Consider the following 15,266-nt stretch of genomic DNA (forward strand, 5'->3'; position numbering starts at 1 on the left):
TTCCGGCAAAATGCTTCCCGGCGTTTCCGGCGGGGTTTTCTCCTCTTCCGGCGGGTTAGAGGCTCGGGGGGCTAGGCCGGGGAGGGAGAGGAGGAGATGGGGGGTCCGAACTGGGGTGGAGCGGCGGCCGGTGGCTGGCTGGACGGCGGCAGCTGGCGGCTGGACAGTCCGGCGGGGAGAGAGCACGGGAGAGAGAAGAAAAAGAAAAGAGAGAAGAAGAGAAAGGGAGGAAAAAAATGGGTTGGGCCTCACACCCCAAACCGGTCCATCATATATCAACCCACTCCAAAATAAAACACCCCGAAAAAATAATACCCGAATAAAAATTACCTTTTACTAGCTAAAATTTACTATTTTTACCGTCGTCGTATTTTCATCATACGAATAATCCTCCGCACATAATCGTCCCCGAAACCCCTCTAGGGACCAATTAACTATTAATTCAATGATCGAGACGGTAAAATTCTTATTATAATCACGCTAGTAAATAAGGTAAAAATATAAGGGTCGGGATGTGACATACATAACAAAGCCATAAAAGTTTCATCAAAATTGAGTCCTTACTGGAAGAGAAAAAAGTCGTTGCTCCAATAAAGAGAGTGAAAGTGTCGGTTTCCACTTCTAAATTCACAAGCAAATCCATTAGTCACATGAGGGGGATTTCTCGGAGCAACCCCTAGACCCAGGAGTAAACTTTCTCGTATGAGCATTTAGTACAAGTGTCAGTCTATGGAAGAGTAAAGATCACGTATATACATTGCTGTCTGCCAAAAGCATCATGCTTCTGCTATGCATAGTAACCAACCAAGTCAAAGAAGAAAGGGTTAGGTCTTTGGGCTCTAAGAAAGGATTTTGGTCTCTGGATAATGGTAAAAGGTTTAATCTAACAGGCAGAGAGGGTGCATCGAGACCATATGAAGTTAACTAGCAAAGTTAGCTTGGTGCATTCAGTTACATATGGTTGCCCAAAGTGTTGAATGAAGGTGGACCAAATTTAATTGATTCAGGACGTGTAGTTGGTCTATGTGAAGAACAATCTCGATGCAGGTTTTACATGAGAATGAATCACCATTCTCACCAAGGTGGATGATGATAATGGTGATTTATTCTCATGCAAAAAGTAAATGGAGAGAATAGCTAACTATGATATAGCTACAAAGCTTTGATTGATGTTTGTGGCGATTGAAGGTAATTAAAAAGGTTGTCTTCAATGGTGTGTTGCAGCCATTGGAATAGAAAAGATCAGAAAAATGCGTGCAAAACCTTTTTCACTATACGATTGGTGCCTATAAATTGGCTGCATGAAAACCATTTAAAGTTTAGAATGCAAGTTAGCATCTATTAAGAATTAGGCAAGCATATATAGAAATAGCTTGTGGGTTGTGCATGAAAGTAAGAGAGAAACTTAAGGTGCTAAGAGGGAAATTCTCTTAGGTGAGACATTCTGTTCTTGAGTATTTTATGAGTGAGGGTGTACACAGGTTTTAGGATTTGGGTCGTGGGATTTAACTCATGTATCTTGTACTAGTTTTATTTTTATAGTAAAAGAGAAAATATCTTGGGTTGGACGTATGCATAAAATTTGTCAAACCATGTTAAATCTCGTGTCAACTGTGTTTTTATTCTTGTTTATTATTCTGCTTTATTAACGTATTGTGCATTAATGAGGTGTGTCTATTTTTGAATCGCGATTCATTTGTGGCATGGGGTTAAAATCCCAATAGTACCTGATTGCCCTATGTAGCCGCTGTGACTAAAAAGATCATAGTTGAAAGCTGAAAACATGAAAACTTACATATGGGGAAGATCCATACTTGGCTTATAAGCCAGTTGCTCTAATTGCAGTTTTAAGCCGTCATCATCGGAGGACAATATGTTAAACAATTTGATGATGCAGACATCAGAAGAGCATCTCCAACAGCTCATGTAAAACTAAAATAATCTCTATTTTGGAGAAAAAACATCAGTTTTTTGGCTCTAACAACACATGTAAAAGATCCTCTATAATACAAAATGTGAGATGAGAGAGAAACTGTCACACCCTGACCCGAATGTATTAATTTTTTCTTTTGAGTCGAATGTGTGACTGGTATGAAAAGAAAAGCTAGCTAGTAAAAGAAATAAGAACTTGGCTGTTGTTTCAAAAAAATTATGCAGTAGACCTTTAACTTTGAAAATTCATAACTAATTCTAGAAAACTTATTTTCATGAGATTCCAGTTCTGAAACGATCATTAAGGTCTCTACTCTAACTTTCATGAAGACATCAAGTTCAAACAACTAACCAATTTGTACTGTTTTTAGAAAGAATGTAACTGGTCAAAAATCTACAAAAAAAAAAAAACAAATCTGCAAAATTTCCTGATGCAGACCCTAAACTTTGAAAAATCATAACTTAATCTACAAAAATCTTTTTCAAGTAATTCAAATTCTGGAATGAACCTTAAGATGTCTACTACGCACAATTCTTATGAAGAAACCAACTTCAAATTCCAAACAAAACTGTACAGTTTTCAGAAGAAAGGTAACTAATGCAGAATTTGAAATACACTGTTTCAGATTTGCAGGTTCTGTTATATCTTGAGTTTAACCAAGCAGACCAAACTATAAAAGCTGAAAAACAATGAAACCAATTCGAAGAACTTGAAATCAACTAAGGGCATAACCAATTCAATAAAGATGTCATAGATTACAATACAAACTTTATTATTCCAACAGAAATTAAAATATAAACTTCAAAGGCTAACAACATGTTGCAGTCTTTGTTCTTATTCTAAACAGAAATTTAAAAAGACAAGCCACACACTTTTTTCACATCAGCACAAAGCTCTTCAACATAGAAATATAAACTTCATGTTCAATACCTGAAATTTTCAATATAGGGGTGAGCTTCAATAGCTCAGTAGGAGGCCAAGCCTCTTTATATTATAGAAACCAAGAATGATAATGCATGAATGCAATGAGCCCTTTAACAGTAACCCCTCACTCAAACCATGATTCCTTTTTTGATAGTCCTCTTGTTTAATCTCGATCACCAAAATCGTACAGCCATATTTGCCCACCTGATACTTGGTCCCTACGTATTAAACTCAACTACACAAAAGCATTTTTCCACAAATTCCATTCCCAATTTCACCAAACTTCTGTCTCAATTTTTTATTTATGAACATGAGGATTAACTAAGATGATCAATAACATCACAAATAAAACTCAACCACTAATTTTACAATCAAGTTTCATAAACAAAATCATATAGCAAAACATAAGCCAAAAACACAACAAATTGCACATAACTTCATTACATATAGCAAACCAACACAACAATCACAGAGCTTCATCATACATAGCAACCCAGAAAATCAACACACAATAAATTAAATAGAGGTTCCCCGAATTCCCCCTACCTCAATTCAGAGCTATGCTTTTACTTCCCGGATACCTCGTTCATAAAATTCTCTCCCTCACTCCTTTTCTTTTCTTTTCTTTTCTTAAAACAGATAATAGGCAACTCAATGAATAATAAGAGAACCAAACCTGGGTATTTATAGGATTATGCAAACAAGTCAGAATTCACTTCGAGATAGAATGAAATCGATGCCAGCTCGATCAAAATCGTCACCTCCTGCTTCCGGTAACTGAATCTCCTGCTTTTACTTCCCGGATACCTTGTTCACAAAACTCTCTCCCTCACTCCTTTTCTTTTCTTTTCTTTTCATAAAACAGATAATAGGCAACTCAATGAATAATAAGAGAACCAAACCTAGGTATTTATAGGATTATGCAAACAGGTCAGAATTCACTTCGAGATAGAATGGAATCGATGCCAGCTCGATCAAAATCGTCACCTCCTGCTTCCAGTAACTGAATCTCCAAGTCTTCTCCTATATGAACGACAGCTCCAGCTTCTAAGATAACTCAATCTTATCAATGTATTGGGTCTGATCTTCTAATCTAGGTGGAGTGGTGCTTGTGAAGAGAATGAGAAGATGGGAGGATAGCAGAGGACAAATTGAGTTCAACATACTCTTTTTGTCGTTAAGCATCATCGATCCTTCCACACATGTACCACTGATCTCTTGGCTTAGGTGGAGTGGTGCTTGCAAAAGATCAGAAATAGCAAAGGGAGAGGAGGAAGACGATGAAACAGTAGAAAAGATTTGAGAGATTGGTATTGGTTTGTCGTTAACCAACAAAGGGATAGGTAAATTAGTCTTGGGCTTTTTTTTTTCCTTTAAACTGAACTTGGGTTCAAAAACATAAATGGGCTGGTCTAAAAATATATACTTATATAAATATACAAACCAAAATTTATGATATGAAATAATAATAAAAAATAAAATTAAAATAAATCATATTCACCATATCATATTTTATATATTAATAAAAGCACAGGTCGTCACAGAAACATATTCTCTAAATCTATAGAGAATAATGCGAACTAAATACAAGGTGTTTCACTCAAGTTTATAACTCAAACCCAAACCCTTGAACCCTTGTACACCCCTCTCAACTCACACTCTCAATACCCAGTAAAGCTAACTCTCTTACAACAATTGACAGAGAATAAAATTCTCTCTAAATAAGAGACTACACAACCTCAGATTTCACACTGCATAATGTAAAGGCTTCATGTCTATTTATAGCCAAATCCTTCTCTCTCAACATGCAGAAACCATGCAAAGAAGAAAAACCAAGTCTTGCTTTTTCTTCTTTCATGTTCAATGTTTCTTCACCAATAGTCTCAAACTATTATCAATAGTTCTCAACTATTGAGTTCTTTTCATGCATGCATGCTCTCTACTCTTTGTACGTATATGAATACCAAGAACTGTCACATCCCGATCTTTATATTTTTACCTTATTTACTAGCGTGATTATAATAAGAATTTTACTGTCTCGATCATTGAGTTAATAGCTTAATTGGTCCCTAGAGGGGTTTAGGGGACGATTATTGTGCGGAGGATCATTCGTGGGAGGAAGTTATGTCGACGGTAAAAATAGTAAATTTTAGCTAGTAAAAGGTTAATTTTTTTTTCGGGTTATTATTTTTTCGGGGTGTTTTATTTGTGGGAGTTGGGTATATTAGTGGGGTTGGACCGGTTGGAGAGGCCCAACCCATTTCCTCTCTTTTTCTTCTCCTCTCTTTTCTCTCCCTTCTCCCTCCCGTGCTCTCTCTCTCTCCGCCGGAAGTTCCCAGCCGCCAGCTGCCGCCGTCTGGCCAGCCACCGGCCGCCTCTCCACCCCAGTTCGGACCCCCATCTCCTCCTCTCCCTCCCCGGCCTAGCCCCCGAGCCTCTAACCCGTCGGAAGAGAAGAAAACCCGCCGGAAACGTCGGGAAGCATTTCGCCGGAACTCCCTCCTCCGGCCACCAATCCGGGCAAGCTTGGTATGGTTTTGTAGCCCTCCAACCCAGCAGCCTTGCCCTAAAAGGACTCACTCCCTCTTGAGCTAGGTAAGGAGAAATTTGAGGTGGAAGTTTTATGGTGTTTTTGATGTTTTTAGTCGATTGCCCTAGTTAGGCTTGGAATTGGTGTTTGTGCTAGTTATGAAAGTTGTAGAGCTTGATGAGAGGATTATTCTGTCAAAATTTCATAGGTTTTGGAGGTTGCCGGAATTGGCCTCCGGCGGAGCCGCCGGCGGTTAGGAGATTTTTAGGGTTTTAAATGTGGAATATTAAGAGGAGTATATTGGTGTGATTTATGGAATTTTTGGATGAGATTTGGATAGGTTTGTGAATTTCCGAAGTTTGGTATTTTTGGCGGTTAATTAATGTAGAATCCGGCCGTAGGATTTAAGTCGTATTTTGGAGAGGTTGTATTTACGACTGTTGAGTATGATATTTAAGTTCGGATCGTTCCGATTTAAGAATATCGAAGTTAGGCAATGATGAGCGTATTTATGGCTCTCGGGTAATTTTGCCTATTTTGATTAAATATTTGATTATTGGTTGGGAAATTAATATTATATTTGGAACAGGACGTGAGGAGGCTCGAGCAGACGAGGCCCCAGATCGACATCAGGCTTAGGCCAAATTTTTGAGTGGACGTTTATTTTAAATAAATGCATGCTATAGTTCATGGTTGAACAATTAATGTTGCGGAATATTTTAACGTCATTTTAAATTTGACGATTTTTATTTCTCTTGGAGAGTTACCGAAAATGGGATTTTCGGTGGATATAAATATGTATTTATGAGAGAGTATGTATATAAATGCTAGCTAGCCATATGTGTCTGTCCACCTTAATGGCATAGCATATAGCCGCATTATGGTGTGACATGAGCGTTGGACGTAAGCGTAGTAGCCCTATTTGAGTGTTTAATTCATATAGGGGGTATGGACACATATTTATACACCCGTCTGTCCACCTTGATGGTGTAGTATAGTACCGCATTAAGGCGTGACGTGAGCGTTGGACGCGAGCGTAGTAGCCCTATATAGACCCATGAATTTATATAGGGAGTATGGACGAGTGTAAATACATACATATATTATAGAGTCTGAGAGGCTCGATATTTTATGGGATAAAAGTTTTATCGCTTGCGGCATGCATTCGATTTTTCCTTAGAAATTAATTTGGGGAAACATAAATATTTTATTTATTATTTTAATTTTTGTCCATTCACTCTAACGTTGTTAAATGTTTTCCCCTGGGCCCTTCGTTTTAAATTGCCCAGTCTGCAGAGTTCGGGTTGGATCTAGTAGGAGGCGAGGCATAGTCACCCGCATTTCTGCCAGTTTTCGTCAGTAGGTTACCTGTTCAACCTACTCGTGTTTTCTTGCTTCCGCTTATGTTTAGTAGCTCTGAATACTTTGGGATTATTGTATATTATGTGTAGAATTTCTGAAGGATAATTATGTGATGTTCGGAAGTGTTGAATTAAGAGTGTAATATGAAATTTTCGAGTTAGGGTTGTCCATCTGCAAGGGAGATTTTCTTAATCTTTTCAGTAAATTTTCCTTGGAGGTGGTCCCCGCACGACTTACTCCGGGTTTCAGGGTGAAATTCGGGGTGGGTCGTGTCAAAAACAATAGTGCACAATAGTAGGCTTGTTCCCTTAACTTCAACTATGGCTGCACCACCCATCTATAAATATATATATATATATATATATATTTATATATCTAGCTCCTTAACACAGTAAATGAGCTATTTCCCATGCATTTACCTTGTGCATGTTGCAGCCAATTTCTTCCATTCAAACAATATTGCACCTACTAACAAACATAACATTAATTTGAGCCACATCTCAACATCCACCTTAGCGAAAACTTAATGACATCAACCTGAAACATCAGTTAATGCATATGTATTTAGATGCTCATCCTCACGCCCTAGGATGCTCCATGAACCTTAACAAGAAAGAATTTCGGTCAAGTTTGAACTTTCCTCAAACTTGACCCTTAAGATCGAATTCTTCAAACATAACATGCCTTGTGTAGCCACAAGCATATCATCACATAAAACTTTGTCAAAGAGTAAAGACTTTACCAAGTCATTCTCAGAACATGGTTTGACATCGCCACAAGTAACCTTCTCCAATCGCCCACGAACCACCGGTTGATCAATGAAAGTCATCTCCTCAGCACAATTGAGGATAAAGCGCTCCTGACTTTCCATAGCATCACCAACATGACCAACTTCTCGCCTCGAACTCACTTTCATGGCACTATAATGAGCTACCTTATTGCCATCAGGATTTCCAAGAGCCAACGTCATACTTGTCCTTATGGGTTTGCCTCCCTGCCTCCTTGTAAGGACTGCTGTAATTTCGGTTGCCATCTAAAAGTGGTTTTCCTTCCCCTCGATTGTGTAGCTCCCTCACAATACTTTTGGGAAATAAGATCGCCATTCTTCTCACTAACTTGCAAGCCACGCCTGCTCAACTTCTTGCCAAGACCCATATGTGAATTTTGCCTCCATGTAGAATACTTCGTAATAGCTCCACATGTTGTCGTATTCCTTTGCAATAGGTAAATATTGTTTACCTTATTTCCACGCAACACCACACGAGAACTCAGCATGACCTTCAAAACTCCACCTTTTGTCACAATCTTGTAACCTTTGGAGTCTAGTGCACCTACTGATATGAGATTCCACCTTAAATTGGGTACATATCTGACATCTCTAAGAATTTTCGCCAAACCATCATGTGTCTTGATATTCACTGCTCCAATGCCTTCCACCTTGAAAGCTTTTCCTTCCGTAGTAAAAATAGTACCATTGTTCACCTTTGTATAATTGATGAACATATCTCTATTGGGACACACATGGAAGGAACAACCAGAATCGAGGACCCAATCATTATCAAACAACATACTAGAATGAGAGGTTGCCATGATAAAACAATCACCATAATCTGAAATGAAAGTTGCTGAAACTCTTTGATGAGAATCTTCATTTTTCTCATTTCCTACATCTTTCTTCTTCTTCAGCTTTGGGCAGTGCAACGCGATGTGCCCTTTTTCAAGACAGTAATAGCACTCTTTGTCCTTGTGATATCCTGAGTTGGACTTAGAGCTCTTCCAACCTTGATCTCGATTTTCTCTCCTTCCTATAGCAGAAAATACTCTAGAGTCCTCATAATTAACATCTACAACTTTTCTCCTATTTTCATTATAGAGAAGTGTTGATGTGACTTCATCGAGAACTATACTCTGCTTCTCGTATAACATCATTGTCACCAAGTGATCATACTTCTTGGGAAGTGATGCTAGAAGAACCGAGACTTTATCTTCTTCACTCATATTCACCTCCAAGTTTAACAGTTTTGATTGCATTATGTTAAACTCATTAAGATGGTCTTGCAAAGTTGTACTTTCATCCATGGTAAACCTGTAAAATTGCTTCTTAAGATTGATCCGATTTGTGAGCGACTTCTCTAGGTAAAGCGTTTCGAGCTTTTCCCAAATCCCCTTTGCGGACGTCTCCGTCATGACATTATGCTTGATTTCTTTCGACAAGCACAACCGGATTGTGGAACAAGCTTGCTGATCAAAGCTTATCCACTCATTCCTATCCAAAGCTTCTGATAGACCATCCTTGACTAGGATGTCTTTCATCTCAACTTGCCACATGCTAAAATTATTTTTCCTATCAAATTTCTCGACATCATACCTTGATACCCTCGAAGCCATAACATATAATACCTAGGCTGAAACCTAGACTATGATACCACTTGTTGGGTTTCACGCAGCAGATTGGTCAACAAGATACGATATCGAGAATGCAACTATAATAAGGAAAAACAAACACACACAACAACACAAGATTTAACGTGGTTCCCTCACTCTTTGAGGTACATCCACAGGGCGTGATCCGATCTTTCTTTACTATTGAGAATAATGAGAACTAAATACAAGGTGTTTTACTCAAGTCTCAAACTATTACTGATAGTTCTCAACTATTGAGTTCTTTTCATGCATGCTCTGTACTCTTTGTATATGAATACCAAGAACAATAGTGCACAATAGTAGGCTTGTTCCCTTAACTTCAACTATGACTGCACCACCCATCTATATATCTAGCTCCTTAACACAATAAATGAGCTATTTCCCATGCATTTACCTTGTGCATATTACTTGACAATGTCTTGATGGTTGAGATGACACATACGTCTATGCCATAGATCAAGAAGATCCTTAGCAACTTAAGATCGAAAACAGATTTGAGGAGTAAACTTCTCATGAGCAGATATACAATAACACTGATCTCTAGTCTCTCACCTCTCATGATACTCCTACCTTTGCCATCTAGGATGAGACATCTTAACTTGTCTAGATGCCTGAGTCATGTTCATCAACAATCTGACTTACACTTAACAAACTGACTTATAGACCTCTAACTAGAAGTACATTCTTCAGGCATGGCAGACCACAGGTCCTAACTGTCCTTTTGCCTATGATCTCAGTCTTGGCACCATCCCCAAACACAACACTGCCTGATGGGTAGGTCTCATCCTTGGATGAAAACCACTTCCAGTCACCGGTCATGTGCCTAGAACAACCACTATCAACATACCAAGAGTCGAGCTTCCTAGTTGAAAGGGCAGTAAGGGCGACATTGCAAATGACTACTATCCTATCATGAGGTTTAGGATTGAAGCTGACCCTTGTAACAAAACATGACAGATCGTCATCATCAAAATCGTGTTCCCGAACACGTTTGTCAAAAAAACTTGTCTCAAAAGATCTTTTAGCCTTTCCTACCTTAGGGTGGCTCTTCTCCTAGCAGGAGGATTCCTAGCTGAAATTTTGGGCTTTAGGATGGCAAGACTCTGTGCTATCTTAGATAGCTCCTTAAGGGAGTCTTCAAGAGTTGACTGGAATGTAGTGATACTCTCATTCTTCTGTGACTTCCTAGAGTTTTGCTGACTGAATCTAAGCTTCCTACAACGAGGACGGATGTGTCTTATTACCCCACAAAAATGACAAGTGGGAACAAAATGTTGTGACCTAGTAGGCTCTAAGGAAGTGGGATTCAAAGGTTCTTTGCTTTTGACAAACGTCGTCTTGTTACCCTGACTAGAACAACTACCGGACACAAAACCCAGACCAGTCTTGTCCCTAACAGACTTTCCCAAACCACAAATCTTAGTCAACTTTTCGGACCCAAGAGAGAACTTCTCAAATTGTTGACGTGAATCACTTAGGGCTTTCTCAAGATCTGACTTTTTAGAGGTTAGTGTGGAAACTAGGTTGGCCTGAGAGTCTAGACTACTTTGCAAGGACAACACTTGGTTCTCAAGACAAACTTTCTCTTCCTTCCATTTAGACTTGCGGGATAGAAACTTCTCATGCATCTCTTAATTGGTCTCCTTGTATTCTAAAAGCTCATTTGTGAGAGCTTTAATTTTTGCAAGCATAGACTTAGAGGCAGACACTAACCTAGAACACTTATCATGCATGTTGATGTCAGAGTCATCATCCTCAAACAACTCATCTAACTCAACAGAGGCAACAAGAGCTATATTCTCATCGTCATGATTGATGAGAATTGCTCGGAATCACTATCATTCCAAGACACCTTAAAGGTTTTGTGGGATTTATTCTTCCTACTTGGACATTCAACAGCTTTATGTCCGACACCACCACACTCATAGCACTTATCACCTTTCTGAAAGGGTTTAGGCTTGGGATTCCTATCGCCTGTGGTATCACTAGGTTTAGGATTCCTAGAAGACAAACCTCGGGAGGGATTACGACCAACAGGGAAAGACCTTCTCTTCCTAAGCATCTTATCAAACTGTTTAGTTAGGTAGGCAATCTCTTCCAAACTACCCTCAAGAAACTCAGGTTCCTTTTGTTTCTCATCTACCTCATTGACAGTGGATAAGGCTATGGTCTTTGACTTACTAGACTTTTTCCTCTTAGACTCAAAAACTTCCAAGTTTCCTACCAACTCATCCAAGGAATAAGTATCTAGATTTTGGGCTTCTTCTATGGCAATTTGCTTAGCCTCATAACTAGGAGGGATAGCACAGAGGAATTTTTTGACAATCCTATGGGAGGAAATGGGGTCTTCCAATCATTGACACTGGTTTGTGACACTAAGAAGACGACCATGAAACTCATTTATACTCTCATCCTCACGCATAAACATTTCCTCAAACTCAAGGAACAGGCTCTAAAGTTTCTGAGCCTTTACCTTAGTGTTACCCTCATAGGTAGTGGCTAAGGTATCCCAAGCATTCTTAGCGTTAGGACAAGTGATAATCCTTGTGATAATCCTTCTCCGCTCTTTTTTAGGTAGTGCAAAAAATAAGCTGTTAAGAGCTTTGGTGTTCATTCTAAAATCACCTTTTTCAATATAATCCCATTTTGATTTGGGTTTCTGCATTAATACGGCAGAACCCTCATTCATGGGTTTCAAAGGGTGTTTCCAACCCTCTTCGACCATAGTCCATTGTCTCTCATCATCTTGGGAGATAAGGAACGCGGTCATCATTACCTTCCACTGAGAATAATCCGTTCTATCAAAGAATGGTGGAGTATTCACAGGGGTAGAGCCTCTACCACGATCCATTCTCGGGACAAAGAGGGATCTCACTAGCTAGGCTAGCGACCCGCTCTGATACCACTTGAAGGTCCTAGAGGGGGGGAGGGGGGGGGTGAATAGGCCCTAACAACTTTTTGCTCTATCCCGCACACAAGGATAGCAAAGATTGTGCTATCCTGTTTGCTGTGAGACTAAGTTGTGTAAATAAAAAGGTAAGTATTGAAAGTAAAAGATATAACATCAGTACGTTTTTTATACGCAGAAACCCTGCAACCAGGGAGAAAATCTGCGTGCCTCTAACTCTTGAGAGACAAACTTTTCCACTATTGTAAAGACCCTTCTTACAAGACTCACAACTCAGAGGATGGCACAACACCTAGCCATACTGCCTAGTCTAACTACTAGCACTCAACTGAACTTGCTCTCTTGTCACTCAAGTGTTTTACACATAGCACTATTCTAAGCTTCTATGCAGAATTCAACTAACACCTTTAGTTAATTCTCAAAGACAGCTTTGCCGGGTTGTTGCATCACCTAGACAGATCTCAAGGTATGCAAATGCATAATGATATGAATTTGAAAAGGTTTTGGTGCTTAGCTCTAAGATTGACAATCACAGGGAAGACTTAGAGATAAATGAGTAGTTAGCAAAATGATAGACTCAATGAAAGAAAACAAACAAGACTATTTTCAATAACCAAAGAGCAAGAGAGGTCTTGCTCTCTATTTATAGGCAAAGTGCACAGCTATGAGGAAGCAAGCACGTTAGCCACATCACCAAAGATTCTTTTGGACTTTAGCTACTTGTTTGAAAAACTAAGACAGATAGGACCTAGGGATCCATCTTTCTTGGAAAGGACTCCTCTTCTTACTTGGTAAGTCCAAAATCACTCTCCTATATATTGTGTGGCAATAAAACTTCCTTCATTTATACTAGTCCAAATCAAGATTCAATCTCCTCAACAAGAACCTCAAAGAAGAAAAGTACATGCACATGGAAAAATGCTTCGTCTGCAAAGATGGTGGGCGTTTAGTGCTATGTGACCACGAAGGCTGCTCAAAAGTTTATCATCCTAAATGTATAGGAAGGAGCTAATCCATCCTCAAAAGCAGAAAGCGCTGGACTTGTAACAAGCACTTGTGTTCCCAGTGTCTTCCCGGATCATCAGTCACAATTAGCTTCTCATGCATTTGATGCACATACTCATTGTGTAACTCTTGCTACACAAGTACGAGTGTTTCTTCTGAGTTTTCACTGATAATAGGGAAGGACAAAGAAGGTCTCTGCAAGGAGTGTTTGGAGCTAGTTAGGCTCGCGAAATCAAACTCGGAATGTAGACCAGATGGAAAGAGATTAGACTTCGAGAATAGGGATACATTTGAGTGTCGATTCAAGGAGTGTTGGGAAATCATAAAGGAAAATGAGGGCTTGACTTTGGATGATGTCTATTCCCCAAATACATGTAGTAACGATGATGATGACGAAGATGATGATCATATAGAAGCTGACAATTCAATATTGGGAAAACGGAAGGCACAAGCAGAAGAGATTGGAATTAGTGACGACGATGATGATGATGATCATCTACAATTTCAGAAGTCTATATTACAAAAGAGGCAGAAGGTAGAAACAAAATTTATGGGATGGGGATCAGAACCTCTGATTGGGTTCCTCAAATCCGTTAAGAAAGATACAAGCAAGCAATTATCACAACGTGAGTTGGGATCTGCAATCTACGAGTATGTCATGGATAGACACCTTCTTGAGTACACAAATAAGAAGACAAAGGTTAGATGTGACTGGAGGCTGAATAAAATTTTCAGAAAGGAAGAGGTAGATGTGGTCGATGTGTTTAGTTTTCTGGATCAACATTTGAAGAATGTTGAAGGAACCTGTTATGCAGCTATAGTAGCTAATAACATGAAGCTTGTCTATTTGAGAAGGAGCTTAGTGGAGAAGTTGATGTTGGAGCAGCCCGAAAGTTGGGAGAGAAAGGTGGTGGGAAGCTTTGTGAGAGTGGAAAATGCTGAAGGAAATAAGTCAAATAACTCCTCTGATCACAAACTCATACAAGTTAAGGGCATTATTAACAAAAATGAAGAGACTTTTCTGGAACTAATTGGAAGAGAGGATCCAATTTCGGTTTCTCTGCTATCGGATTGCGACTTCACTAAGGAAGAATGTGAGGATTTGCAACAGAGCCCGGAAATTTGCCTGCTTAGGAGACATACAGTTGCGGAGATTGGTCAAAAGGCAAGAGAGCTACATGAAGATATAACCAAGGATTGGATTGAAAGAGAGTTGGTCCGGCTAGAGGAATGCATTGCTCATGAGAAAAGGGAGAACAGATGGATCAGTGGAGAGTGGAGACTTAAGTGGGTATTGGCGCAAGATAGATATGCTACAACAACCAGCTGAACATGAACGACGCTTAAAACAAGTGCCGCAAGTGTTTCCCGAAAGGAACATGCATGTGTTCTTCTAGTTTAGATTTTAGAATGCTTACTTTGTAGACCAATTCACATAAATAACACAATGCATATGGTTATGTTGTGGTGTAAAAAAGTTGTGTAAATTACTCATTGATCACATCCATTGAACATGTTGATATATTTCAAGTTTCCACATACCCTTAACACAATCATAACTTCTAGCCATGGCCATATTCTGCAACCAATGTAACAGATTCAAGATTGTCACATGCAGATACATAGACAAGCTCAAAAGCTACAGTCTCTAATATCCAAAATACTTCAGGTTTCTAGACCCTGCAATTCTAAGCCAGCTTTGAGGTCGCGTTCATCATCGGAAGCAGGTTATGAATTACTGTCAAACTCTCTCACACTATGTTTTTTGAATCCTAACTTTCTCAGATCGATCAGTTTCATCCCAACAGAGCTTAGTTGGTATTTCAGGTTGTTGACAAAAAGGAACTCGGCTCATTTCTTAATGTGATTTCTGATAAAGTAATCTGGGGTTTACATCCAAAACCAATTGACAATAGATGGAGTGGACCAAACCCTTATAAACCCATAGGCAATGTCTTATATTCCTGATGTGGGATTGATATCTCAACACGCCCCCGCACGTGTGGCCAATTTTCAAACCTAACACGTGGACAACTATTTGGGTGATGTGGAGTTCGTGTGGCCATTGGGTTTCACACGTGGACGTGGGTAACCCGCTCTGATACCATGATAAAGTAATCTGGGGTTCGCATCCAAAACCAATTAGCAATGAATTAAGTGACCCAAACCATTATAAAACC

The 15,266-nt window shown here is 39.3% G+C and overlaps 2 protein-coding genes across 2 annotated transcripts; one reads left to right on the top strand and one right to left on the bottom strand.

The window, feature by feature from the left end:
- Window positions 1-10,965: 10,965 nt before the first annotated feature.
- Window positions 10,966-12,024, bottom strand: LOC101304463. The gene is made up of 2 exons (XM_004295511.1): window positions 11,658-12,024; window positions 10,966-11,519 (listed from the first exon to the last, which is right to left on the bottom strand). Exons 1-2 carry the CDS (start codon window positions 12,022-12,024, stop codon window positions 10,966-10,968), a joined length of 921 nt encoding a protein of 306 aa, XP_004295559.1.
- A 721-nt stretch (window positions 12,025-12,745) lies between these two features.
- LOC101304755 (uncharacterized protein At5g08430-like) lies at window positions 12,746-14,416 on the top strand. Its single transcript, XM_004295512.1, has 2 exons — window positions 12,746-12,761; window positions 13,263-14,416. Exons 1-2 carry the CDS (start codon window positions 12,746-12,748, stop codon window positions 14,414-14,416), a joined length of 1,170 nt encoding a protein of 389 aa, XP_004295560.1.
- The last annotated feature ends 850 nt before the right edge of the window (window positions 14,417-15,266 follow it).

This window comes from Fragaria vesca, linkage group LG3, assembly GCF_000184155.1.
Source record: "Fragaria vesca subsp. vesca linkage group LG3, FraVesHawaii_1.0, whole genome shotgun sequence".
Classification (NCBI taxonomy): domain Eukaryota; kingdom Viridiplantae; phylum Streptophyta; class Magnoliopsida; order Rosales; family Rosaceae; genus Fragaria; species Fragaria vesca.

Coding starts and splice junctions, on each gene's coding strand:
- LOC101304463 (XM_004295511.1), bottom strand. CDS start 12,024: ATGGATCGTGGTAGAGGCTCTACCCCTGTGAATACTCCACCATTCTTT. Junction 11,520..11,657: donor CTTAGCCACTACCTATGAGG/GTAACACTAAGG, acceptor AATGATTGGAAG/ACCCCATTTCCTCCCATAGG.